Source organism: Chelonoidis abingdonii, chromosome 3, assembly GCF_003597395.2.
Source record: "Chelonoidis abingdonii isolate Lonesome George chromosome 3, CheloAbing_2.0, whole genome shotgun sequence".
In the NCBI taxonomy this organism is placed as follows: domain Eukaryota; kingdom Metazoa; phylum Chordata; order Testudines; family Testudinidae; genus Chelonoidis; species Chelonoidis abingdonii.
In genome coordinates, this window is record NC_133771.1 from 173,194,761 (window position 1) to 173,221,015 (window position 26,255).

At 42.7% G+C, this 26,255-nt stretch overlaps 1 protein-coding gene across 5 annotated transcripts in view; it reads right to left on the reverse strand.

The window, feature by feature from the left end:
- Nucleotides 1-19,187, reverse strand: part of RAB3GAP2 (RAB3 GTPase activating non-catalytic protein subunit 2) — an 82,297-nt gene extending 63,110 nt beyond the window's left edge. For 3 of the 5 annotated variants that reach the window (XM_075064337.1, XM_075064335.1, XM_075064336.1), the window contains exon 1: nt 974-1,120. In XM_075064337.1, the coding sequence (XP_074920438.1) occupies nt 974-1,112 (139 nt within the window). In that variant the 5' untranslated portion in view covers nt 1,113-1,120. Of the gene's footprint in view, nt 1-973; nt 1,121-19,018 lie in introns of those variants that run through there. The other 2 variants (XM_032801342.2, XM_032801332.2) reach the window with 2 other exon arrangements.
- Nucleotides 19,188-26,255: the final 7,068 nt, after the last annotated feature.

A 26,255-nucleotide genomic window follows, 5' to 3' on the forward strand; every position in this document is an offset into this window, starting at 1 on the left:
ACCCAGAAAGCAATGGAAAGGCGAATGTGTAAGGTATCGCTCCGTGATCACATACTAAATGAGGAGATCAGAAGGCCTTCAGAGGTGACCGATGTAGTGCAGGAAGTGTACAATGCAAAGCGGAGATGGGTGGGTCATTTAGTCTGCGGGCAAGACAATAGGTGGACAACCTGCACCAGTGACTCGATCCCCAGAGATCACAAGCGACTTCTGGGCAGATTGAAAATGTGCTAGGCAAATACCATGACAAAACTCTTTGGCCAGAAATGGGAAGAATGTGCACGCAACAAAACGAAATGGTGTTTTATCGACTTGTGTTCATGGAGGGATGGATGAGGACAAGCCGGACAAAGGTGATTATGGTATTTTCTGTCTTGTTATCTAGCCTTTTCTCAGTGTTTCCTAATATTCTGTTTTTTTGTTTTTGTTTTTTTGACTGCCCCTACACATTGAGCAGTTGCAGTGATTGTTTAGCAGACTTTCTGCTTCTCACGTACTTAAAGTATTTTTGCCGTTAGTTTTTTAGTCTGACTCATTGCTCTTCAAATTCTTTTTTGGTCTGCTTAGTTATATTTTTACACTTGACTTGCCAAAGTTTATGCGCCTTTCTATTTTCCTCAGTAGGATTTAACTAACAATTTTTAAAAGGATGCTTTTTTGTCTCTAATGGCTTCTTTTACTCTGTTGTTTAGCCATGGTGGCACTTTTTTGATACTCTGTTTTTTAATTTGGGGTATACATTTAATTTGAGCCTCTATTATGCTGTTTTTAAATATTTTCTATGCAAGTTGCAGGAATTTCACATTTGTGACTGTAATTTTTAATTTCCCTTTAACCAGCTCTTTTTTTTTTTTTTTTTTTTGCATAGTTCCCCTTTCTGAAGTTAAATGCTACTGAGTTAGGCTTCTTTGGTGTCCCATCTCTCCCCCGCCTCCAAAGATGTTAAATTTAATTATATTATGGTTGCTGTTACCTCGTGCTTTAGCTATATTCACCTCTTGGACCAGACATTGATTTAGTCCTATGTGGAACACAGGGATTGTCTCTCCCACTGTGGGTCCTAGGACTAGCTGCTCCAAGAAGCAGCCATTTATGGTGTCAAGAAACTTCATTTCTTCATCCCACCCTGAAGTGAAATGTACCCAGTCAATATGGGGATAGTTGAAATCTCTTATTAATTAATTAATTATTATAAAATTTCCTATTTCGCTCTCTAATCCAGAGGCATGCAAACTTTCTGGCCTGAGGGCCACATCAGGTTTCAACATTGTATGGAGGGCCAGTTAGGGGAGGCTGTGCTGCCCCAAACAGCTAGGCGTGACCTGGCCCTACCCCCTATCCAACCCCTCCTGCTTCTTGTCCCTTGAGGCCCCCCCACCCCAGGACTCCTGCCCCATCCAACTCCCAGAACCCTGACTGCCCCCCCACCACGCCATCCAACCCCTCCTCTCATTCCTGACTCCCACTCAGGGACCCCTGCTCCATCCAACCACCCCTTCTCTCTGTGCCCTGACCACCTCCAAGAACCCCTGCCCCTGCCTGCCCTCCGACGCCCTATCCAATCCCCCCTCTCCCTCCTGACTGCCCCCTGGGGATCCCTGCCCCCATTCAACCCCGTTCCCTGATCTCTTACCACCCCGACCCCTATCCACACCCCCATCCCCATCCCCTGACCACCCCCTCAAACTTCTCTGTCCTCTATCCAACCCCTCCTACACCCTGCCCCTTTACCACACTGCCTGGAGCACCGGTGGCTGGAGGCGCTACAACCACGCCACCTGGCTGGAACCAGCCACGCCACTGCGCAGCACAGAGCACCAGCTCAGACCCCGGCTCTGCAGCTGCGCTGCCCCAGGAGCTTGCAACACCGTCGTCCAAAGCACTGTGCCGGTGTGAGCTGAGGTTGTGGGGGAGGGGCCAGGGGCTAGCCTCCTGAGTCAGGAGCTCAGGGGCCAGGCAGGAGGGTCCCATGAGCCAGATGTGGCCTGTGGGCCTTAGTTTGCCCACCTCTGTTCTCATCTCCTGGTAAATTTCACAGTCACCATCAACATCCTGGTCAGCATATTGCTGTTGATATATTCTTATTATTCAAGCATGGAAATTCTATCCATAAATAACTTGATTCATTTCAGATTTTTTAATGTATTTAACTCTATGCTTTCTTTCACATATAGTGCCATTCCCCCACCAGTATGACCTACTGTGTCATTCTTATGTATTTTATAATAAAAATAAAATAATAATTGGAGATATATCTATCTCCTAGAACTGGAAGGATCTTGAAAGGTCATTGAGTCCAGCCCCCTGCCTTCACTGGCAGTACCAAGTGCTGATTTTTGCCCCACATCTCTAAGTGGCCCACTCAAGGATTGAACTCACAACCCTGGATTTAGCAGGCCAATGCTCAAACCACTGAGCTATCCCTCCCCCTACTCTGGTAGAAAAAAGGAAAATCAGAGAGGAGGAGTAAAGTTAATTTCTTGGTGTTAGTTTGGAGGAGGATGTACACAAAGGATGACTGGTAGCTTTAAGAAACTCCGAAAACAAACTGCCACCTACAATTTTAGAGTTTCTCATGGGAAAGTGTTTGGCAGGAGGCCATCTAGTAGTTAGAGCAGGGACCTGGAAGTTATGGCTCCTGAATTCAGTAACAAGCTCAGTGACTGACTCAGTGTCACCTTGGAAAGTCACTCTCTCTACCTCTGTTTACCCATCTGAAACATGGGGACATTCATACTTCTCTTCTATCTTGGTGTGTTGTAAGAGTTAATTAGTATTTACAAAGTTCTTTGTGACTCTGGGCTGTATTGAAGTGTCACTGAAATGCAAAACTTAATAGAAATAAAAACCCTGCTTTCAGATTAACACATGTGCAAACAAAAACTAGAGGCAATCTCTCATGTGACTGGTAAAGGAGGAATATGAAGACTTTCACCTTCAGGTCATTAGTTCAAATATTGACAAGGTGAGCAGTAATCAGAAGTAATTACCAAAAGCTGTCCACTGGCCTAGGTGAGACCATCTAAATATAATTCTTAGTACACAGACATCCACAACACGAGGATCATCATCAAATTAGTACCCATTGCTGTAATCTCAGCAAAGCAACCAGACTATTCACTCTCCCTAAGAGTTCTTCAGGTTAAGAGAGAATATTGCAAGAGAGCAGTAGTAAACTACACTGATGTTATCTATCTGTGCTGCTTCCGTTCTGGTGATAAAAAGATTTTCTTTCTCCGGGATCTTTTATCATTACCTTCCATTAACACGAAGGCCATGTCTATACTGGCCCTAACACAGTTTTAAACTCTGTTTTGGCATAGTTTTTAATTTGGCTGTAGTCAAGCAGGGCTCTGAAACAGTTTGAATGGGCAATGTTCTGCATTCAATTGCTGTAGCTCTGTTTTCACACTGGCCTGCCAACCAAACCATGTTAGAACACACTATGGCAACAGAAAAACAAAGCATTTTCGATTCTGGTATTAGGCTAAAAATATTTTTAAAAGACAAAACTTGCCAATAGCGTTGCTGAAAAGGCATTTTACCAGGTTAGACCAGGACAAACCTAAACTACAAAGCACACCCACAGATGAACACCTTTATTAGAATTCAAAAGGTCTCTACCATCTATAAAAGAAAATGACTCAGCCAGCTTTAGCACATCAGCACAATTCTGATTATACAGTTATTTCAGGCACTCTTTCACAAGTGACAGTTTTCCAAAGGTCAGTTTCTGATCTTGGTTTGTAATCAAGTTTGAGAATTTTCCAGTATATGGATAAATTAATAAAAAAAAAAAAAAAAAAAAAAAAAAAAAAAAAAAAAAAAAGAGTAAAATGTTTTCCATCTGACACTGTGACCACCATTGTGCCACAGAAGAAGAGAGATAAGGAAGGAAAAACACTAACAACAAACGACATTTTAATTTCTAATTTTTGAAGAGATCTCAACAAAATGCAATTTATATTTGCATTTCATTAACTTAAAAGTTTGCAAAATTCCATTTAAGCAACAAAAACTTAGAAAAAAAACTTTAAAATGCCACTGTACAGTTCTGGTGCTCTCCGGAGCAGGAATCCACTTCTCTAACACATTGCAGAAAAGTTACCTCATTGCAGCCAATGTGTTCCTGGCAGAATAGCCCCCAGAATCTTCATGTGGGAACTGGGCCGCTTTTGCAACAGTATGCAGAAGTGATCTACTGGGTGACCTATTATGGTGCCTCAGGTTAATTTGTCAAGGCAGGGCCATGAGGTCCCTCATGTGTGACTAGGGGTTAAGGAATATCCTACTACAGTTGCAAAGACTCCATGCCCTCAAACATTAATGATTTGCTCAGGGCTTGAAAAAAAGGAGAGCTTACTCACCTTGCGGAGTAACTGGAGTTCTTCAAGATGTGTCCTTATGGGTACTCCACTTCAGGTGCGCATGTGCCCGACACATCCTCATGTCCCACACCAATACATAGGGCCACACGAGCATACCAGCCTCAGCTCCTTCTCTAATGCAAAGTCTCACAAAGGAATCTCCAAAGCAGAGGAGGAGGAGGGTGGGAGCACCCATAGAGACACATATCTTGAACAACTCCAGTTACTGCACAAGGTGAGTAAGCTCTCCTTCATGTGGTGTCCCTAAGGGTGCTCCATTTTAGGTGACTCCCAAGCAGTATCCCACAGCAAATAGGGAACTTTAGAACAGAGTCTAATCCGAAATACAGAACTGCACTATGGAGGGCTGAGGCTGAACAGACATGCTACCAAAAATCTCCAATCAAAGGCATAGGGAGAGCACACACACCTGAAGTGGAGCATCCATGGAGACATGACTCAAAGATGACCCCACGCACCTGCTACTGCTATCATCATGTAACAATTTCACAAGCAAGTGTGGGATGGGGAAAACAATGCCAACAAATATGGCAGAATCTAAGCTTTAAATTTATATTCATTTTTATTGCAAAACAAAACACTGTGTTGGTTCACATTCATGAAGTCTTCCCACACATACATGTAGATCATTCTAGTGCTTTAGCTACTTTCAGCTTTCCCAGCTGCAGCATAAGGAAAGCTAACCAGTCTTGTCAGTTTTCACTGCTGCTGTACAGAACCCTGGCCTCATCTACAATGTCAATTTTAGGGAAGTTACTCATATTTCTGCTACCCATGTAGCTTTATCACAGCTAGCAATGGTGGAAACAAGGGTGTAAACTAGCTGCCAGCACTGTTACTACCATATCACTCAGACCTACAGTATTATGAACAAAGTACGTGGCAACCCTAGAACAAGATCAGTTCCACTCTTTTGCTGCTGTGGCTGCCTGAGAAAGCTATGAGCTTTCCTGTTCAATACCACCGTTTCCTCATCTTTCAGATCTGCTTCTGGCTAATAGGTGTCCAGCAAAAGATTCCCCCCACTTCCTCCCCTTAGTTTAACTCAGTGGCAGCAAGACAGAATTTTTTCATCAAAATTAGTGTTTTTTACTGCAGAAGCAGTAAAAATAGCATTTCCTTCTCCTAGTCAGTAGCAACATGAACCATTTCATCTTCTAATTCATCACTACAATCTTCTACCTCTACTTTGAAGGGGTTTGTAACTTGACAGGGAATATTTACTTTGGGATGCAATTTAGAATACAAGGATTCACCTTAAGCATATATTTTAGAAGAACATTTGAAGAGCCAATTACTATCTTGATAATATTTTAGTGCAATGACATCATAACCTCATAGAAATTAATACCTACTATCATGTTGATGGAGTCAGTTATATTTCAGAATGTGAACTATTTACTTAATAAAAAATCAAACATAAGATCTACAGGAATAATTCTCATATTGGATAAATATGGTGTCTATAAAATACAGTTAAAAGTTCAGAAAGAAAGGAGAGAAAAATACTAACGACAGATCTAAATTGTAGTACACAAAAGAAATTTCCCATTAATCTAATCTTGCATTTTCTTTCAATTCCTGCCCACACTTGGCACTTTTTTTTAGGACTCTTATTTCTCAGTCCTTACTGGGATTAAGAGTATCTTCCAAACAGTATGAGCTTAAAGTTTAACACACACTTACTTGATTTACACTTTCATCCAAATCTATTAATAAAGATGCTAAATAAAACCAGGCCTTAAACCAATCCCTACAGTATCTTAACTGCATACACTGTGGTTTGTCATTACCCTTCCCTGTTTTCAATCCATGTGACAATGTTCATATCCAAGTAAGAGTATGAGGTACTGTATCAACGTTTTATTGAACTCAACCTCTGTTATCTCTATGGCATTCCCATTGTCCACAAACTACATAATTCAGTTCCCCCCATCCAAAAATAGTTTTTTCTTTAAAATGCAATTGCTGTTCAGTATTCATAGGTCATTAGTGTAGCCTTTTATTCTATTTAATATTAATTATAGTCCAGTGGGTTCAACTCTGGCAGCTACGATCTCAAGTTCAACAGAGCGCTCTCTTTTTGTTCTGGACCTAGAGCCCATAAGAACACATGAAACCATAGGCAAATAAGTGAAATAACACATCCAGTTACAAAAGCATCTATCTTTTAGCAGCTTTATTAAAGTTACCAACAAAGTTATAAATGTCACAGGACATACAATTCCTAAATATAAGTACCATGTACCAATTAAACCTACAGACATACTCACATCCTCCTAGATGGTCTGTTGGCCATCTCATGGATTGATCATCAATACAAGAGTGGATCCTGCTGGAGTTTCCCATCAGAAGATCAATTTTCCTGCTCTAGGCACTCACTTTTATACTATGATTCTGTCTATACCTACAGTCTGCGTACGTACATGAAAGTGTCAACTCTCTCTTTCTTATTGGTCTGCGTCCCTTAGAAACACAAGGGACCCCGAATTCTATAGGCTGTGTAGGTTCTCATTAACATTGGCGTACCACCTTTATCTTGTGGTTACATGGTGGAGACAATATTTGTTGTTACAGTCTTTTATAATTTAAAATTTAATTTTCCCAGCTACAGTTTTGCACTAAGCTGGTATCCCTTTTTCCATAATCTTTTGGGTTATTTCTCGGTCATTGACTTACATTGTCATTTCTTGTCTCTAAGCTCTAAAACAGCTAAGCTAAAGTCTTGCAGGCCTCAGCCCACAGTTTCTTGTGTTTCAGCTTGTCTTACTCATGTCTATTACTTGGTTCCTCTAAATTCTGATCAATCTTACACTTTTATAATCCTACAAATCAACTAATTAATGTACAATAAATATATGGTATATTGATTAATGATAACATCACACAATAAATGGATAAACTAAACTAAAATCATTGGCTACATTATCCTCTGGGTTCTTACAGATTTCATAAACATTTTAGTAGGGACTGATGCTAGATCTACGAGATGGCAATTGCCAAAATCACTCTCTTTTTTATGGCCAATACCATATTTGCTTTTTCCTATTTTCTGCATCACTCCAGAGCTTCATAACTAACGCAAATAACTACTATACTGAACAGAATTTACTAGCAGTAAATAAACTTATGAAAGTTAAGCAGAAGAAACTTCAACAGCCAAAAAAAATTAAAAATTAAATAAAAAAACACAACTCTACCCCAATATAACGCTGTCCTTGGGAGCCAAAATTTTTTACTGCATTATAGGTGAAACCGCGTTATATCGAACTTGCTTCACACAGCAGCAGAGGAGAGGAACACCCACATAAAATGGGAGGAGGGGAAGTTATCAACTGAACTGGATAGTGTACAAAGTGGTGTCAAAATGCACACCAAAAAAAATTCCCTCTCAAATCTCCTCCACTTATTTGTAACACCTAAAATTACCCAAAATAATAATAAAAACAGAAGCAATCAGATGAAGGAGCCTTTAAGATAAAATATAGCTAGATGGTTCCAATCTTTGTAGGAAAAAAGTGTGTGTGTGTGTGTGTGTGTGTGTGTGTGTGTGTGTGTGTGTATATACACACACATACATATATTTAGCTTCCATTTATTCTGCTGTATATTAATCCTTCAATTCTGCAGTTAATTATATGACATTTCTTAACACATTCTTTTATTAACCCTGACCAATATTTGGCTCATTTTATCACATTATACTATAGTTTACAATATACAATTGCACATAAATGAAATATGTACTGGATCCATACTGTGTTGTATAAAGGCAATAATGATTGCAGCTATTATTTTCTGATTAAGCCAACACATAATCCCACCACAGCTATTGTCAGATTAAATAGAATACAAATAGCTATTCCCAATATACATACACTTGTTAAATGATACATAGCAGTTTTCAAAACCAATTAAATACCACTATGCTCAGGGTCTAGAGAGGATTTATATTTCATTATTAGTGTTAACTTTAGCCTGAAAGCATCGTGCTTAGAAGCCAACAAATACTGCAAAATATATGCTTTAAATTTCTATTCCTTTTTATTGCAAATAAAACACTATATTGGTTCACATGAGGTCCTCCCACACACAAAGAACATTCTAATGCATTTGCTGTTGCTACTCACGGCTTTCCCAATCTACAGCATAATGGGTGAGGGAAAAACTGGGAAGAGATAAACATGGGGAAAGGCATAGAACTCCCGTTCTAGTGTGGAAGGGGAGGGAGCCAAGAAATAGCATGATTTCAAATAAAGAGAATTAGAACAGAAGGGTGCAAACAATGGGACAAAAAAAATAAATGTAAAGAGAGGCAAGGAACAAACAAGTAAAAGAAAAAGCAAGACAGGTACCCCATAATTTGAAGTTAGTAAACAGAAGAAGTGTTCCTAGATTTTATAGTACTTTCTTGGCAGACATCTTGGTACGGTAAGTTTTAGGAAAAAAGAATTGCAAGATGATGTTGCTGCACGGAATTTGTCTCGTAATGCTTCAAAATGTTATTGTTGGTCCGGTGTATTCACATGTTAAATGCCATAACAGCGAATAATTTTTTTCTGCTGGTTATCAAGGACAGTGATGAAAGAGAGAACAGGAAAAGACTTCAGATGTATGAAAGAAAGACACTTGAAACTTGGGAATCAGAGTAAAGATTTTTGCAAAATGGGTACCAGCCACTCAGCTCCATGACTCATTCAGAATATCAATAGCCAGCCTACGAGTTAGCAAGCAAAACATCCAGATGAGTTAAAGAATCTTTCCATTGCAGATGTGCATCTTTTTGGATATTTGGCTACCTGAATACTTACATGAAAGTGATATCATTAACTTGTATAGGCCCAAAAATTCACAGTAAAGAAGGATACCTTCAATGCAATACATAGCTTCCTATGCCTTTAATAATTTCATACATCATTTAGGTTGACAACCAAAATTATTTATATATCTTGCAACCACTGTTTAAGAATCTGTGGGGTTTGTTTGTTTTGTTTTTTGCATTTTTGTATGTCCATATTACACAGTATATTCCTAGGATCCTGCATAGGATTCATTTTTCTAAAATGAAATTAAGCGTGAGAACCTTAACAGATTGTCAGTGTCTATTTTAAAATATATTGTACTCTATGTATAAACAACTGCTAGTAAGCGCTGGACTCTGTGGTTAAATAAAATCTTAGTTTCTGGGTCTCTTATTTCTGTCTTTTTTCTCTTACTTCTTCCTCCGCTGGCAGTTTTCTCAGGCCTTCAGAAAGACCATTACATGACTGCCACTTTGGATCATTCCCTTCCTCCTGATGGGACATTTTGCCTTTCTTTCTTTTTGTACATATCTAGAGTGCACATTTGGTTGAAGGCCTTGTGTGTCCTGAAGGTTTAGCAATAGAGATCACACCTTCACTTCATGTGCAGAGTCACTGACTTAAAAGTGCTTAAGTATATGTTTAATTTTAAGAAGAATTTGACTTAAGTACATGCTTGAGCACTTTACTGAGTCTCAGGCATTGCAAAGAAAGATCTTATCTATGCCTCTTTACTCATGCCCTTTTATAAACATTGCCATTTTGCACAAAAATAATGCTACCAGAGATAAGGGCTGGTGGGGGAGTGTGGCAGGGGGGAGAGGTAGGAGAAAGACACACAACAGTACTTTTTCCAACTTGCTATCTAGGAGGCTTTCCACTGAGAATTGCACAGGTCAAAACTTACAGGCAAGCTAGCACTTGATCAAAGATAAAAGTGAGTAATTAGACCACCATGCGACAAAGCAATTTATTTACCAGTAAAAGAAACAAAAAAGATGACATTTGAAAAAAAGGGATAATAGTGGAAAGAATGAAAAGTTGTATAAGCTCCTGGTGGAGCAGTACCTCTTCATTATTCACCATGCCATCAGCTGCCAGCTTTTTCCCACCTTCCCCTGCACCAAGAAAGTTTTGGAAACAGTAAGAGGAAAGCATTTCCCAGAATGATCTATATCAATTCAACTTTTTGTCTAAAATCATAGCATCATTAGTTCAAGAGAGAGAAACAAGCAATGACTACAGTATCTATGGGCTCCGATTCAAAATAATTGCTCAAAGAAATCCACAGCTTAACCTTTCAGTTTATTAGGCAGAAATTTAGAGGTAATGCAGAGTGAGTCTTGGAGAAGCAAGAGTAGGTGGAAAGTCACATTATTTTGTGATGTCAAATAAGGTTTGTTTGTTGTTTTTTTTTAATTAAAAGACAAACCATCTCCATGAAGCATTTGTAATAACATCTCTCCTTTGACAAAGATGTAGAAGCCAAGCACAGCTTTCCAACATGCCCAGTTTATATTCCTATGTGCAACTCACCCCAAAATTATGTACATAGGCACTTTTATCCATCTACATTTATGCCATCCTAACCTGGCCTGCAGGGTCAATGAATACACATACCAATCCAAGAAACATTAGATGGACTACCCGGGCATCTTTTGAGTCATATTTTTTTTTGGTTGTGATATAACGCCATCTCAATAGTGCAGTAAGCATTTTTATACATAAATCTGCTGAGATGCAGGTACCAAATAGAATACCTTGAATACGAAGCGTAACTTATTACAATTGAAAAACAATGGCAGATTACACTATGCACAAATCTTCAAGACATCAGGCTCTAATCATAATGGACCTGACTTTTCACTGCACAGCGACTTGTGCAGTTATTTATGACTTGCAAAATGAGGGTAAGACACTATAGCTGAACCACTTGGTGATAAAGACCATAATGTTATAGCTGAACCGCTGAGTAACAGCTACTATAATGTAATTAAATGTGTGTGTGTGGTGGGGGAAATACCAAAGAAACCCACAACAATAGCATCTAACTTCCAAATGGGGGGACTACACAAAATGAGGAAGATAGTTAAATGGAAATTAAATTAATTACAACAGTAAAATGTCTGCAAGATGCATAGCAACTATTTAAAAACCACCATAACAGGGGCTCAAACTAAATGTATATCCCAAATTTAAAATAAATAAATAAATAAAAAACAGTAAGAGGACTAAAAAATTGCCAACATGGCTAAACAGAGTAAAAGAGCTGGTTGGAGTCAAAAAGGCATCCTTTAAGAATTGGAAATTAAATCCTACTGAGGAAAATAGAAAGGAGTATAAACTCTGGCAGTTCAAGTGTAAAAGTATAATTAGGTAGGCCAAAACAAATTTTAAGAACTAGCAAAAGACAAAAAAAAATTAAAAGCAAAAAAAAATATTAAGTACATCAGAAGCAGGAAGCCTGCCAAACAGTCAGTGGAGTCACTGGACGATTGAGGTCCTGAAGGAACACTCAAAGGAGACTAGGTAATTGCGGTGAAGCTAAATTAATTCTTTGGATTAGTCTTCACTGCAGAGGAGAGTCCAACACCTGAGCCATTCTGTTTAGGTGACAAATCTGAGGAACTGTCCCAGATTGAGGTGTCAGTAAAGGAGGCTTTGGAACAAACTGATACATTAAACAGTAATAAGTCACCAGGACCAGATAGTATTCACTCAAGAGTTCTGAAGGAACTCAAATATGAAATTGCAGAATTACCAACTGTAGTTTGTAACTAGTTACTTACATCAGGCTCTAAACCAGATGCTGGAGGATAGCTAACTAGACACCAATTTAAAAAAAAAGACTCCAGATGTGATCCTGGCAACTACAGGCTGGTAAGCCTAACTTCAGTACCAGTCAAATTGGCTGAAACGATAGTAAAGGGCAGAATTATCAGACTCATAGACGAACATGTTCGGAAACCATCAACATGGCTTTTGTAAAGGGAAATCATGCCTCGCCAATCTATTAGAATTCTCTAATGTGGTCAACAAACATGTGAACAAAGGGGATCCAGTGGATATAGTGTACATGGACTTTCAGAAAGCCTTTGCTTAAGAGCCTTTGAGACCTTGTCCAAGTAAGCAGTCATGTGATAAGGGGCCAGGTTTTCTCACCAATCAGTAATTGATTAAAAGACAGGAAACAAAGAGAAGGAAAAAACTGTCAGTTTTCAGAATGGAGATATGTAAATAGTGATGTCCCCCAAGAATCTGCACTGGGACCAGGGCAAGCCAGCATATTCATAAATAATATGGAAAAGGAGTAAACAGTGAGGTGGCAAAATTTGCAGGTGACACAAAATTACTCCAGATAGTTAAATCCAAATCTGACTGCAAAGAGTTACAAAGGGATCTCACAAAACTGGGTGACTGGACAACAAAATGGCCGATGAAATTCAGTGTTGATAAAGGCAAAGCAATGCACATTGGAAAACAATACCAACTATACATATAATACTCCTGAGGGCATTCTGCACCAAAAAATTAAAAATTCTGCACATGCTATTTTAAAACTCTGCAAATTTTATTTGTCAAATAAATGTAGAGGCTCTAGCATGGCATTGGGGAGCACAGGCTACGCTGCACAGAGGTGGATGATCACTGTGCAGCTCCCCACTGGGACACAGACTCAGCAGTGAGACTGCACCCAACCCTGACACAGCACAATGACTGGGCCTGAAACACCCCAGGACCCTGTCCTTCTGTCTTAGGTGCACCAGCTGTGGGCAGGCAAGCACAGCTAGGCAGGATCCAAGTGAAGAGGGGCTTCATGTGGGGGGATCCAGGTGTGGGTTGAGAGGGTTCTGTTTGGGGCAATCTGTGTGCGGGCAGCTCAGTGGGGAATCCAGGTGTGGAGAGCTAGAGGGGTTCTGGGTGCAATGGTAACTGGACTCCGCAGAGGATTCCAGGTGAAGGTGGCTGGAGCTCAGAGGGGTGGGGGGGGGGTTCTGGCGGTGTGGGTGGGTGGTGGTTGGGTGGGGGGGGGGGGGGGGGCAGGGGGGCTGGGCCTGGGGGGGGCTTTTGGGCCGGGGGGTGGGGGGGGGGTTCTGGCGGTGTGGGTGGGTGGTGGTTGGGTGGGGGGGGGGGGGGGGGCAGGGGGGCTGGGCCTGGGGGGGGCTTTTGGGCCGGGGGGTGGGGGGGGGGTTCTGGGTGTGGGAGATAGAGCTCATTGGGGGGGTTTGGGTGTGCAAGGCTCAGTGGCGGAGTCCAGATGTTGGGAGAGTGGGGCAGGAATCCAGGTGCAGCTGACTGGGGCTCGATAGGATAGGGATCTGGGTGCAGGTGACTCAATGGGATGATCCAGGTGCAGGGGAAGTGAGGCTCATCAGGGGGAGCTTCTTGGTGTGGTGGGGGGTGAGGCTCTGCAGGATGGTCTGGATATGAGCGGGTCTGTATTCATGGGAGTTGGGTGGCTGGGGGAGCAACTCCCTGTACAGTGATCCCTCCCACTGCACCTGAGGAGCAAAATGTGCAAGAAGGGGGTGGGGGGGGGGGGAGTTTGCAGAGCTTCCTAGAGCTGGGGGAGAAATCTTGGAGAGGGTCTGACACAGCCCTGGATGCCTTGTAGGGGAAGAGGAAGTTCCGTCCTCCTCAGCCCAGCCAGAACTAGCAGCTGAGCCCGGCACAGGGTAGGAGGCACCAGCTGGGTCTTCCCCAATCCCCCCCCGTACCCCACAGTGATTTACCTCTATGCCGGCTGCCCTAGGCACTGGAAACATACCGCTGGGGAGGACCGCATAGTGCTCGTTGCTTTCTTTCGCTTCCCTGTCAGAAAGCCATTTTTCTGCAGGGAGGCAAAGAAATCTGCGGGGGACATAAATCCTGCACATGCATAGAATTCACCCACGAGTAAAATGATGAGATCTAAATGAGCTGTTTCCACTCAGTCTCCATGGATAGTTCTCAGAAAATTTCTGCTCAATGTGCAGCAGCAGTCAGAAATGCTAACAGAACGTTAGGAACCATTTGGAAAAGGAATAAGACAGAAAATATCGTAACACCACTATATAAATCCATTATATACCCACTCCTTGAATACTGAATGCAGTTCTGGTTGCTCATCTCAAAACAAGTATATCAGAACTGGAAAACGAACAGAGAAAGCAATGAAAATGATTAGAAGTATGGAATAGCTTCCATATGAGGAGCAATTACGAAGATTGGGATTGTTCATCTTAGAAAAGAGATGACTGAGACAGGATATCATAGAAGTCTACAAATGAATGGTGGGGAATAAATAAATGTTACTTACCCCTTCTCACAACACACAAACCAGGGAACACCAAATGAAATTAATAGGCAGCAGGTTTAAAACAAACATAAGGAAGTACTTCTTCACACCATGCACAGTCAACCTGTGGAATTCACTGCGAAGGCCAAAGTGTAACTGGGTTCAAAAAGAGAATTAGGTAAGAGCCTGGCTATCAACCAAGATAGCCAGGGACATAGCTCCATGATCTGGCTGTCCCTAAACCTCTGCCTGGCAGAAGCTAGGCCTAGATGACAGGGGATGGATCAGTCAATAAAACGCCCTGTTCTGTTCACTCCCTTTAAAGCATCTGGCACTGGCTACTGTCGAAAGACAGGATATTGCGGTAGATGAACGACTTATGTGAATCCGTGTGGCCATTCTTATATTCACCATTGTGAATGAGGAATTACACCCTCTCTGCACAAGTATAAATAATCACACAAGGCATAAAATAGTGGAGAATCAAGTCTAAAGAGTATGCTCTTGCCCTGAGAAGTGAGAAAACAACTTAATGGGAAGTAGCTCAACTACTTAATCGTCCATCATTACCAGATACAAAAGGATTTTGCCCAAATTGCTCCAGTAAAAAAGTTACTCTAATCCATAACTAGATTATGTTGGCTAAAGGCAATGGTTGGAGAAATTGCCTATCAGCCACAATAAGAGGAAGACTAGAGAAGATAGCAACCATAATGAAGAGGGAATACAATTTTAAACAGTGTTGGTTGTTTTGTTTTTTGAGAAAAATAATTTCTATCACTGCTCTACTGATCCCTTCTGCCAATTTTTGTGGTTTTACAATCAAATTTATATATGACGTATTTTTTTTTCCATTTGTAGCTGTCATTGATAAACCCATACAAAAGAAGAAACTAACCAACTATTCAATGAAAACTGATTATATATGAAGTGCCATCAGATGTAAAACAGAAACTTGAAAAATGAGAAATATTTTCTCTAATCTCTATTAGTACGCAATGTTTAAAGACAGAAAAATAAAAAGAGATATATGTTGCCTATCTTTGACAATTAGGAGATGTCAGTCTTATTAGTCAGCTCCTGAATGCCTCTTTCACAATTGGATCACATAGTTCTACCCCTTGACATGGAATGTGTCTACATTTTTCATGGCGATGCAGGAAATGCAACCCAAAGAGTAAAGCCAAGTTATATGGGCAAAAGAAGTGGACAAGTGTTTCAAGTTCAGGTTCTGCAGCAGCTGAGGGGTGATGTGATAGGAAGATTGGCTGAATAAAGCTCTCTGAAATTCATATTCCTGATAGTGAGAGTCCACAGCAAATTTTGATAATCATATCTATTCTATGTAAAAGGATATTTGAGAGACCACAGAAGTAAACTTATTGTAATAATTCTCATACAGCAGTTTAGTGACAAAAATATTACTATAGTGGCACAAAGCTCACTGTTTGGTGATGCCAGTACAAAGTGTACTTTACATCCTTTTCAAAATTTCTGTATTTTAATATCAATGTTGTTCCTGTTACAAATATAAGCTTCCAGCTTTTTTACCCCAAATCTCCTAAACTTTAATCTCTCTCACCCTGACCTTAACTGTTTTCAGCAAAATTTTTAAAAAGCAAAACTAAAAAACTACTGGCCAAGCCAGTTTTCAACAGTCTTTATCTGCTGATCCTCTGGCTCTTGCCTCTCACAATTCATCTCTTGCATCTTAAAAGCACCAGTCTTTATCATCCATTTCTCTACAACTACCACCCCCATCCTCCTTCTCCTTTTCATCTCTGAACTCTTTGTTTACAATCACTGTTTCAAATTCTTATCCTCCAATTCCATTCTAAACACTCTTTAGTCCAGTTTCTATCCTTTGCACCCCACTGAAACTGCTCTCACCAGTTTCTAATGACCCCTTCACAGCCAAAGCTCAGAACCAGTAGTCCATCCTCATCCGCCTTAACCAGTCAGCCACCTCCAACACAGTCAGCTATGCTCCTTTTCTTGAAATCTTGTCCTTTCTTGGATTCCATAACTCTGCTCTCTAATTGCTCATTTAGCTCCTCACTAACCCTCCAACTTTCTGTGGAGATTCCACAGGGCTCTATCCTTCATACCCCTATACACCTTACCTCTGGGTAAACTTATCTGCAAATACAAGTTCAAATACCATCTCTACACTGACAATTGACAAATATACCTCTACTCCAGAGCAATTTCCTGTGCAAAATGAAGGCTCAGTCTCTCTCTCTGACATCTCCTAGCATGAGCTCAGATTCAACATGGCTAAAACAGGGCTCTTAATCTTCCCTACACACACTTTCTCCCCCACCTCCTTTCTCAATTACTATGGACCACATCAACATCCTGCCTGTCACTCAGGTCCATACCCTGGGCATCATCTCTTACTCAGACCTCTCTCTAGGTCCTCACATGCAGGCTGTATTTAAGCCTCGCAGATTCTTTCTGCATAAGATCTTTCCTATCCATTCACACAGCACAAACTCTCATCCATGGTTTCACCACCTTGATTATGGCAACATCCTTTTCTCTAGCCCTAACAAATGCAATCTTGCCCCATGCATATCCATTCATAATGCAGCTACAAATATCATTTTCCCAGCCTCTCACTTTGACCATTTCTTAACATCCCTCCACCAGCCCCTTCTCTAGTGCATCAGATATAAGCTAACCATCTCTGCTTTCAAAGACTTGTCCTACTTTTTCTTATTCACTAGTGAGATATTGACTCCTAACACCAATCGGCCAATGAGGCAAGCATCCATCAACCACTTGTTAATTTTTAAAACAAGCACCTATGTGCTCTCTCCCCTGCTGCCCCTCATACTTGAGAGGAGTGCCCCATAAATATCTGCAAAGCTACCTCATTATCCTTCTTTAAACTTGTCTTTGCCAAAATGATTACAAAAAACTTGAAGAAAACAGTTCCCTGCTGCACTAAGACCACTGCCTACCATCCTGACCGATATTGCTTCATTGTTTCCTTGTATTCCCCCATGTCTGTCTGTAGCCATCTGTTGTCTCTTGTCTTCTATTTTGACTGTAAGCTATTTGGGGCAGGAACCACCTTTTAGTTGATTGTACAGCACCTAGTACAATGGGGTAATAAAGTTACATTTGTTAGCCGAAGCCAAACAAATTAAAACATCACCTTACTTGAAAGGCATTTTCCCAAAGCTAGGCAAAATCCTCCAAGCACTGAGTGTGAGAAACTCCCATTGACTTTAATGGGAGCTCTTCCTCAAGAGACAAACAAAGGGCATGTCTTCACTAGTAACGGCAGCACTTTAACGTGGTTGTGTAGTCAGGGCACCATCGATAGGAGAGTGCTCTCCCAGCGCTATTAAAAAAAACACTTCCACAAGGGGAGTAGCTCCCAATGCTGTTGCACCCTCTACACTGCCACTTTACACCACTGAAACTTGCAGCGCTCAGGGGGTGTTTTTTCACACCTCTGAGCGAGAAAGTGGCAGTGTAGACAAGGCCCTAAATGTTAAGACTTTGAGCTTAAAATTTGTTGCAGGTAAAGAGCCATTGTGATCACTAAGAACCCGACTGAAGCCTGTGTCTGGGCATAGCAGCCCACCCATACATAAAGAACTGCAGGATCAGGGTCTAAATTAGAAATTAAGTGAATGTGAAATTAAAGCTCTCTGGAAATTAAGTCTTAGTAATTTGAGAGGAGCAGGGAAAAATCTAAGATATGTAATTTGCAGTGTGATATTAACCCATGAATTACAGTAGTTTACTTTATCACAGTAGCAAACTATAACTTCTTACATTACATTTTTATATTTATTTCTTTGAGTATAAATTGGCAGGCATAAACTGATATCTAAAGCACAACTGGCCTCTTCTTTAGCAGTGGTTCAAGAGGAAAAAATATTTGCAAGGATAGCAAACAACCTTAATTGCCTAATGGCAGACTTCAAGTTTTTATTTGAAGTACACCACCTCTCCCAAAACCAGTTTCTGCTTTTCCACTGTATGTTTAAAACCAATTAAACGATGATGGTGTTTTAAGAGGACGCTCGGTATTTCACTGTGCTATGTAAGTGTAGTGAAGCTAAGCCACGCATTGCTGCCGCACTGTAGACGTGTACAATCCAGCTCCTTCCCTGTGCTCATCGCCCAGTGCCTTTCCCTTCAGCTTTCCACAGGAAAGGACAAGCTGTAAGGTTATATATCCGTTTAAATATGAAGCAAAGGGGAAATTTTATACTATAGAATATATATATTTAAATAAAAACCCAGGGGGCAAACCCTCCACACCTTCCCCCCGTTTCAATAAGACCCAGCGCACACCCCCTCGCCTGACATGGGGGTCACCTCCTCAGGGGGACAGGCACAGCCTCCACAGCCAGGGGCCCCGCCCCCCAGCACAGGTGAACTCCCCGCCCGGGGGCCCGGGCGCTAGGGGCAGGGACATGCCCCTGGCGAGGGGACGCAGAGGACGGGGAAAGTCTGTCCCCCTACGCGGGCCTAGGGAAACGGGGGCCAGAGCGGGCCCGAGCCGGGCAAGGGCCAGGACCACTCACCGCTCTCCCTGGCAGCCGCGGCGCCGCCCGGGCGGAGATACGGGCACAGGAAGTCGCGGGCCGCCTCCAGGTCCTGGAAGTGGCAGAAGGGCAGCAGCGAGCAGGACATGGTGCCCCCCGCCCGGCCGGAAGTGCTCGGCGCTTTGCCCACCGGCCTGAGCAGAGCGCCGCTGTGCGCATGCGTGGGAAGGGGGGGCGGCTGAGGAATGGGTCACGTGATCAGCGTAGTGGTGAGCGTGTTTTCCTCGCTCCAGGGCGCGTGTAGGATCACGGGGAGTTGTACGGAGTCAGCACCCGCCGGCCGTGGGGCTCCCGCCGCCTCGGCGTCCCCTAGCTGCCTCCGGCTCCGTCCTCAGGCGCTGCGGCTGCGGCAGCTCTTCCGCCGCCGTTCGGTGCTGGTACCGGCAGGGCTCGGCCGCCGCCTGCCGCTGGGAACTGACGCGTTTGAGCTCCGCCCCGTGCATGTGTTTTAACCCTGTCAAAGGATCTCCCTGATCCGGCTTCACACGCCCCCGCGCCGCACCGCGTGTCCGATCCCTGCCGCGTCGATCGCACCCACACGAGGGCGAAATCCCCAGTGGTGCATCTGCCAGCGCCAGCCTCTCGCTGTTTGAAGGGACGGCTGCGCGCGCGGGGGGTTCCCGCTTTTTTGCTCTCATTTTTGGGAGGGAGAGGCGCTGGCGGGGAGTGGGGTGGGGTTGTGAATGGCGAGGGGGAGCAGTGGTGAAGGGAGGGGTAGGGCGGTGAGAGGTATTTTTCCCTGTGCTGGAAAGACTTTTTGGGAGAAGGTTTTTCAGCATTTCTTAATACAGACCCTGACTATATTTATTGTAATCTGCTCTGGAAGTTAGTTCAATAGCTGGGAACCCTCAGCTGAGAACGTTTTGTCCTCAACTCTCAGGTGCTTCACCCTGTGTTACCCCAGAGGAATATAACTGTCTCCACTCTTCTTTTAGTATAGCTGGGGCTTGATCCAGTAATTGCTTTGAAGATTAGGACCAGTGCCTTAAATTTGCATCTGAAGCTAGCTGGAAAGAAGTAGGACTTGAAGAGAGGTCTAATGTGGTCTAGATCATGGAGGAGGTGGGCAGTGGCACAGGCTGGCTGGCCTTGTAAATGAAGCAAGTCCAGTGCCCCAGTGTCAAAAATGGTACTCCTGGATTGGCCAATTAAGAGGGTAGGGCAGCACCAGCGTCTATAAAATGCAGGATCAGGAAAGACTCACTGAGATAGAGCCTTCGTAAGAATCAGTTAGGCAAAGGTAGGAGAGTGGGGCCTGGCTCTGGGGAAAGGTTGGGAGAGCTGCTCTGCTTGCTGGAAAGAGGGAAGAATGATCAGGAAGCCAGTGGAGGGGCTAGTCTGCTGATCTTCCTGAGCCAGTGATATCCAAGGCTAGAGAAGGCTGAAGCATGAGAGCAGCAGCAGAAGATGCCTATTGGCTCTTGGAGCTGTAGAGCTGAAAACAGAGGGCTAGAGACAACTCTGCTAGAGAGCCAGAGTGTGGTGAAGGATGCAGGAGCTGTACTTGCATGGATTATGGTGTTGGGTTTTGGTGTGTATGAGGCATTCTTCTGTAATAAATTAATCCCATCAGGGCCATTTTCAAGAAGCACTTGCTGGACTATTTCTGGGAGGTCAGAAGGGAAACTGGGGCAGGTGCACCTGACATGCTGCAGCCTACTGGCGGAGGGTGCTCCCAGGTGGGGCTGTTTTGTGACAGGCAGCCTCATTCTGTATTAGCTGAAACCTGTGCATTGTCTTATTCATGTTCAGCTTCAGATACAGAGGATTACAGTAATCCAGCCTGGGGGTGACAAATGCATGGCTCAATAGGGCCAAGCACTTCTCTGGGAAGAAGGGGCAAAGTTTCCTAGCAAGCTGGAGTCAAAGAATGTATTATTAAATGCTGATGCTACTTGGTCACCTAAGTTTAGTGAGGAGTCAGAAAGCACCCTGAGGTTTCACATCATTGACAAATGAGGGCTGTATGTGGAGACAGTGTTTCATCTAGTTCTTCAAAGCATTTTCTCTTTCTAGTCATGATCGCTTTAGTCTTGTCTGGGTTCAGGTTGAGCCAGCAGCCTTTAATCTGTAAGCATTCTGATATCTTAGTAGTGGCAGCAGTTACATTTATGGTGAATGAGATCTGTAGCTGAGTTGCATCAGCATATTGTTAACAACTGAACCAAGGCATCTCTCCATCTTTTCCAGTGGTCTCATGGGGATAATGGAAAAAAAGGGAAGATACCATCTATCCCTGTGAATAGAACTATCTTAGAGTGAATTCCCTCCTCTTTATATTATTTGGAAAGATCCACAGGGTAGTAAATGGCAACAAGTTCTTTGCGGACATCTCTTGACTCTTCAGTACACTTTCCTCACTTCTTGATCTACAAAACTCCATATTTGTTAATCTTTCAGACGTGCTGCAAAACCCCTCTCCCTTTTTTACATAGGGATGTGATGGATTCCCCATCATTTAAATTATTTAAATCAAGATTATGTGTCTTTCTAAATCATATGTGCTAATTCAACCAAAAGTTGTGGTCTTGATGCAAGTATTACTTGGTGAAATTCTGTGGCCCGTGTTATGCAGAAAGTCAGACATGCAGGTGGTCATAATGGTCCCTTCAGGCCTTAAAATCTGCAGTGAAATCCTGGCCCTATTGAAGTCAGTGTGAGTTTTCCAATTGACATGAATGGGGCCAGAATTTTACCCTAAGAATCTTTTTCTGGACCTTGGGGGATAAAGCAAAACATGAACAGTTAAGCCTTTTTTCCCCAAAACATGTCATTGTCCTGCTTTAAAACTGTATGCAAAGCAATGAGGCATTGGTATTCTTGGTTGTTCCCATTTAAGTGAGCCACATCATTTTTCTATCATGTTTAGGGTCCAATTGATTCATTGATGTTTGGGACTGGGGGTACCTTTTCTTCACCACTTTGTTAGCATGTCCATAATAGAAGACCTGTTAACAATCTTATTTAATAATTTAAAGATTTATCTCCATAGTAGTAAGTGGGTTTTCAGCACATCTGTCTTGGAATTTTCCTACTGAGAGATGTTTAAAAGTTTTGCTTGTATTTTCTGTCTTGTATATCCTCATTAAGAGCAGCTTTGACACATCCATAGATGCTGTGCTGTTACTAGCTCACTAAGGTGCCATCAAGTAAGTAAAAATATTCACTTGCCGTCTTTGCAAATGCACCTTTTCGATATCTGTGTTCATCAGAGTAAGACTTTGATGTCACATATCTGAGAGAACTATCAGGGATATGATCAGGAGATATAAACATCATGGAAAAAAGGATGCCTACTGTTCATGATCTTTAATCAGAGAAAATCTGAATGTCAAAGCAAATTTAACTGTCTCTGAAGATGAGTTCAGACTGCTTTCTGGGGGAATCAGCATTGATAAATCTGGCTGAGATACTTATCCTATAATGTCAGTATTGGCAGATATCTATGTGGAGCTGGTTGAATCATTGATTGTAAATAAATTATCCAGTGAATTTGGCCCAGTTTTTTTCCATTCATAAGCAAATCATTCATGAGCCTGTGCTGATTTTTGCAAATAATGTATTCATTTTTCCTAAGTACTTGCAGGGTGGGTTGGACGGACAATTTTCAGCCTACATGTTGTTCACAAACTGTTCACCACAGCTGTATGTATTTATGGCATATGATTGGTCACCTCATTCACATAATTTTGCTTCTGCTTTCTGGTTGGATAACTAAAACTTTTTAATGGTAAATGATGACTAGCGAATGACAATAATGAATACTCTTGATCATGCACAGTGCCCATGTTCATTTGCAGATGTGGCCAAAGGATGCACGATAACCATTCCTTAAGTAAGCATTTCCCCAATGGTGGAGTGTGCATGGAGGGGTGAGTATGAAGCACTAATTGGAAAGGGGCATTGAAAAGGTATTAAGATGGGAAGGCCTGTAACGCCATGTGGCAGGCCTACAGGACAGGGCATATCAGGTTTCATTTTCCTGAAGGGGGAGCTTAGCTTTCCAACATTTGGGAAATTATACCTTAAACATTTTTGTGTACAAAATCTTGGTTGCGCAAATGTTTATGAATAGCGACACACATATTGTCAAACTGAAAAGCCATTCAGAGTTTGAACCGCAAGTAAATGTAAAAAAGATGTAGTGCACAGGAAGACGATTAAGAGATGAATCTGTATTTTCTGACCCCGGTCATCTGACTTGGATCAGAGTTACAAAATATTACACCCCATCATATGACATTGGTCAGTAGCCAGTGACTGCAGTGGCTATTGTTACAGGACTGTTTTTGCAGGATTGAGCCAGATCCATCTAACCCCTGAGGGTTATATTTATAACTGTAATTTCCTGAGGAAGGAGAGAATTTCTTATATCAAACAGCAGGTTCTTTTTAGTCTTCATCGGGTGTTTTGTTAACATATCTCTCTCAAGGGCAATAGTGAGGGTGTACATTGGAGCATCTCCCCTTGGGTGTATGTATACTGAAAAATTGGGTGGTGGCTCAAACTTTTTATGTTTAAATTTCAAATATTATTTGTCCTACTCTCCGTTTTGGCATCGATGATCTAGTCAGGATTTAGCATGATCTAGGAGATGGGACATGTGGTAGGTTCTATATCTGAGTCTGCAACTGAAGTATCATATTACCTTGGGCCAGTCACATAACATCTGTGCCTCAGTTTCCCCTTTTGTTAAAGGGGAATAAGAATGTTTACCCACCTTTTTTAAATGATTTGAGATCTCTGTGTGCAAATATTCTTTTATTACTACGTTGATTAGAAGAGTCCCCTTGCTCTAATAAAGAGTTAGGTGGCCCCAGTCTTGTCTGTCAACGTAACAGATGACACTGTCAAGCTCTAAAAAAAGAAAAAAAAGAAAAAAAAAGCATTCAATCCAGTCATCTTCCACTGGAGGTTGGATGATGTTATCAGCAGATATCGGGAAGAGCGGTGTCTGGATGATCACAAGATTTCTTTCACATTTATAGAGCAGTGTTGCTGGACTGGCTATGGATAGAAAGCCATCTGCAACAAGAAAAAATATCCAAAGTGTCGAGCTTTTCTGGTATAAGCTTCTCGTGTGAACAGACAAAAGCTATCTCCCATAGGACAACTTTCCTCTGCACAAATATCTCACAGCATCAGAGCCAAAATAAACTTCAGAGACTAGCTTTTTTTTTTTTTTTTCATATGCAGTTTAAAAGCACAAGTTAAAAGCTTCTGGTCTCGGATGATGATTAGGGCCTTCTGAGAATCCATGACAATTGCTGTTTTTAAGCAGTAGAGCCCCTTAATTATGAGAAGATAAGACTAGATGAGTATCTAAACTTTCTACAAAACTGGAGTCCACTAACTACTATTTATTTACCTTATTTCTTTTATTTTTGTATGGACACATTAACAGGGAGAAGAAGGAATAAGTGATGATTTATCTATGCTGAGAGAAGCACCAAGCCAAAATTTAACTTTCATCTTTCCACTTCTGTAGCTTGCAGTTTCCACTATAACAGAGGTTCTCAACCAGGCGTACATGTGCTCCTGGAGGTACACAGATATTCCAGGGGGTACATCAACTCATCTAGATATTTGCCTAGTAAAAAAGCTACATAAAAAGCACTAGCAAAGTCTATACAAACTAAAATTTCATAGAGACAAAACAATGACTTGTTTATATTGCTCTGTATACTATACACTGAAACGTAAGTACAATATTTATATTCTGTAGTGGGGGTAAGTGGAGCTGGGGCAGGCCAGGGAGCCTGCGCAGCCCAGGAACCAATTAAAGAGGACTTATAGGGAGCCAATCAGGGCCCAGATTGCAGACAGCTAATCAGGGCCAGGCTCAGGGGTATATAAAGGCTGCCCAGAGCAGGAGCAGTCTGTCTGTCTCAGGCCTTCGACAGGGAAGGTCAGTTGACAGGGGGAGACTAGCACCGCGGACAGCGCAGTGCTGGGCAGGCTCAAGGAGGCTAGAAAGCTCTAGCCCCTAGCCGCAGGCTGCAGGCCTTGACAGAAAGGGTCTAGTGGGTGCAAGAGGCCATAGGGGAAGCATCCCAGGGAAACAGATGGAGGAGGAAAAGGAGGAGGACAGCAAGGCTAATGCCAGAGGGTCCCTGGGCCGGGACCCCCCACCTCCTTGCAGTACATCCAGCCACAAGCTGTAGAGGCCACGCCAGATCCCTGCCAAGAGGGATTAGACTTGGAGGGCGGTGGTTGCTTATAAAGGCTGGAATGTGGGACTGCTGATGATTGATCCCCGGAAGGGAATGCAGATGGACAGAGGGGCACTGCCGGAGGGCAGTGTCCTCGAAGAGGACACCGCTGAGCAGGGAGCAACGTGGGTCCAGAGATGCCGACAGAGGGCAGAATAACAGATGGGACACCACCAGGAGGGGGTGCTCCACTGGAAATGAGCTAATTCCCAGGAGTGACCAGCAGGAGGCGCCAGGTGGTGAGTCCTGACCCATTACAATTCCAAATGACTTATTTTATAATTCTGTGGTAAAAGTGAGAAAGTTAGCAATGTTTCAGTAATAGTGCATTGTGCAAGGGTGAAAGTAGACATAGGGACTTACCGGTATGGGGCTGGGTTGGGGCCGGCTCTGTTCCCCAGAAGGGGTGGGAACTTGGGTGGAAGGGGCAGGATGGGAGGTCAGAGCCAGCCTCGACCTGCTCTGTATTGGTAAGTGCCCTCCCTTGAAGGGGTGGCTACAGCAGCTGGGGGCTCCGGCAGCTATTTAAAGGGCCCACAGCTTGGCCACAGCTACCGCCCCGGGCCCTTTAAACGGCTGCCAGAGCCCTGGGCTGCCGCTGCTTCCCCAGGGCTCTGGTAGCAGGGCTCCAGGGATTATTTAAAGAGTTAGTGCTCCCACTGCCCTGGGTGTTGTGACACCTTTGCTTTTTTGTGTTTGATTTTGTAAGCAAGTAGTTTAAGTGAGGTAAAAGTTGGAGGTACGCAGGACAAATCAGACTCCTGAAAGGGGTACAGTAATTTGGAAAGGATGAAAGCCACTGCACTATAATACTCTGCTGATGGCACAAATGTAGTATTTTGGTAAGTGTCACTGTTTGACTAAAACCTACTGCTGCAGGGCTATCTGCACCTCTCTCTTCTTTATTATCACACTTAGTTTACCCTCTTGGGTGTCCAGCCTTGTGCTTTTTCAAACCTTGTGGTAGAGTCTTGCAGTTCTCCCACCCTTAGACTGGCTTCTGG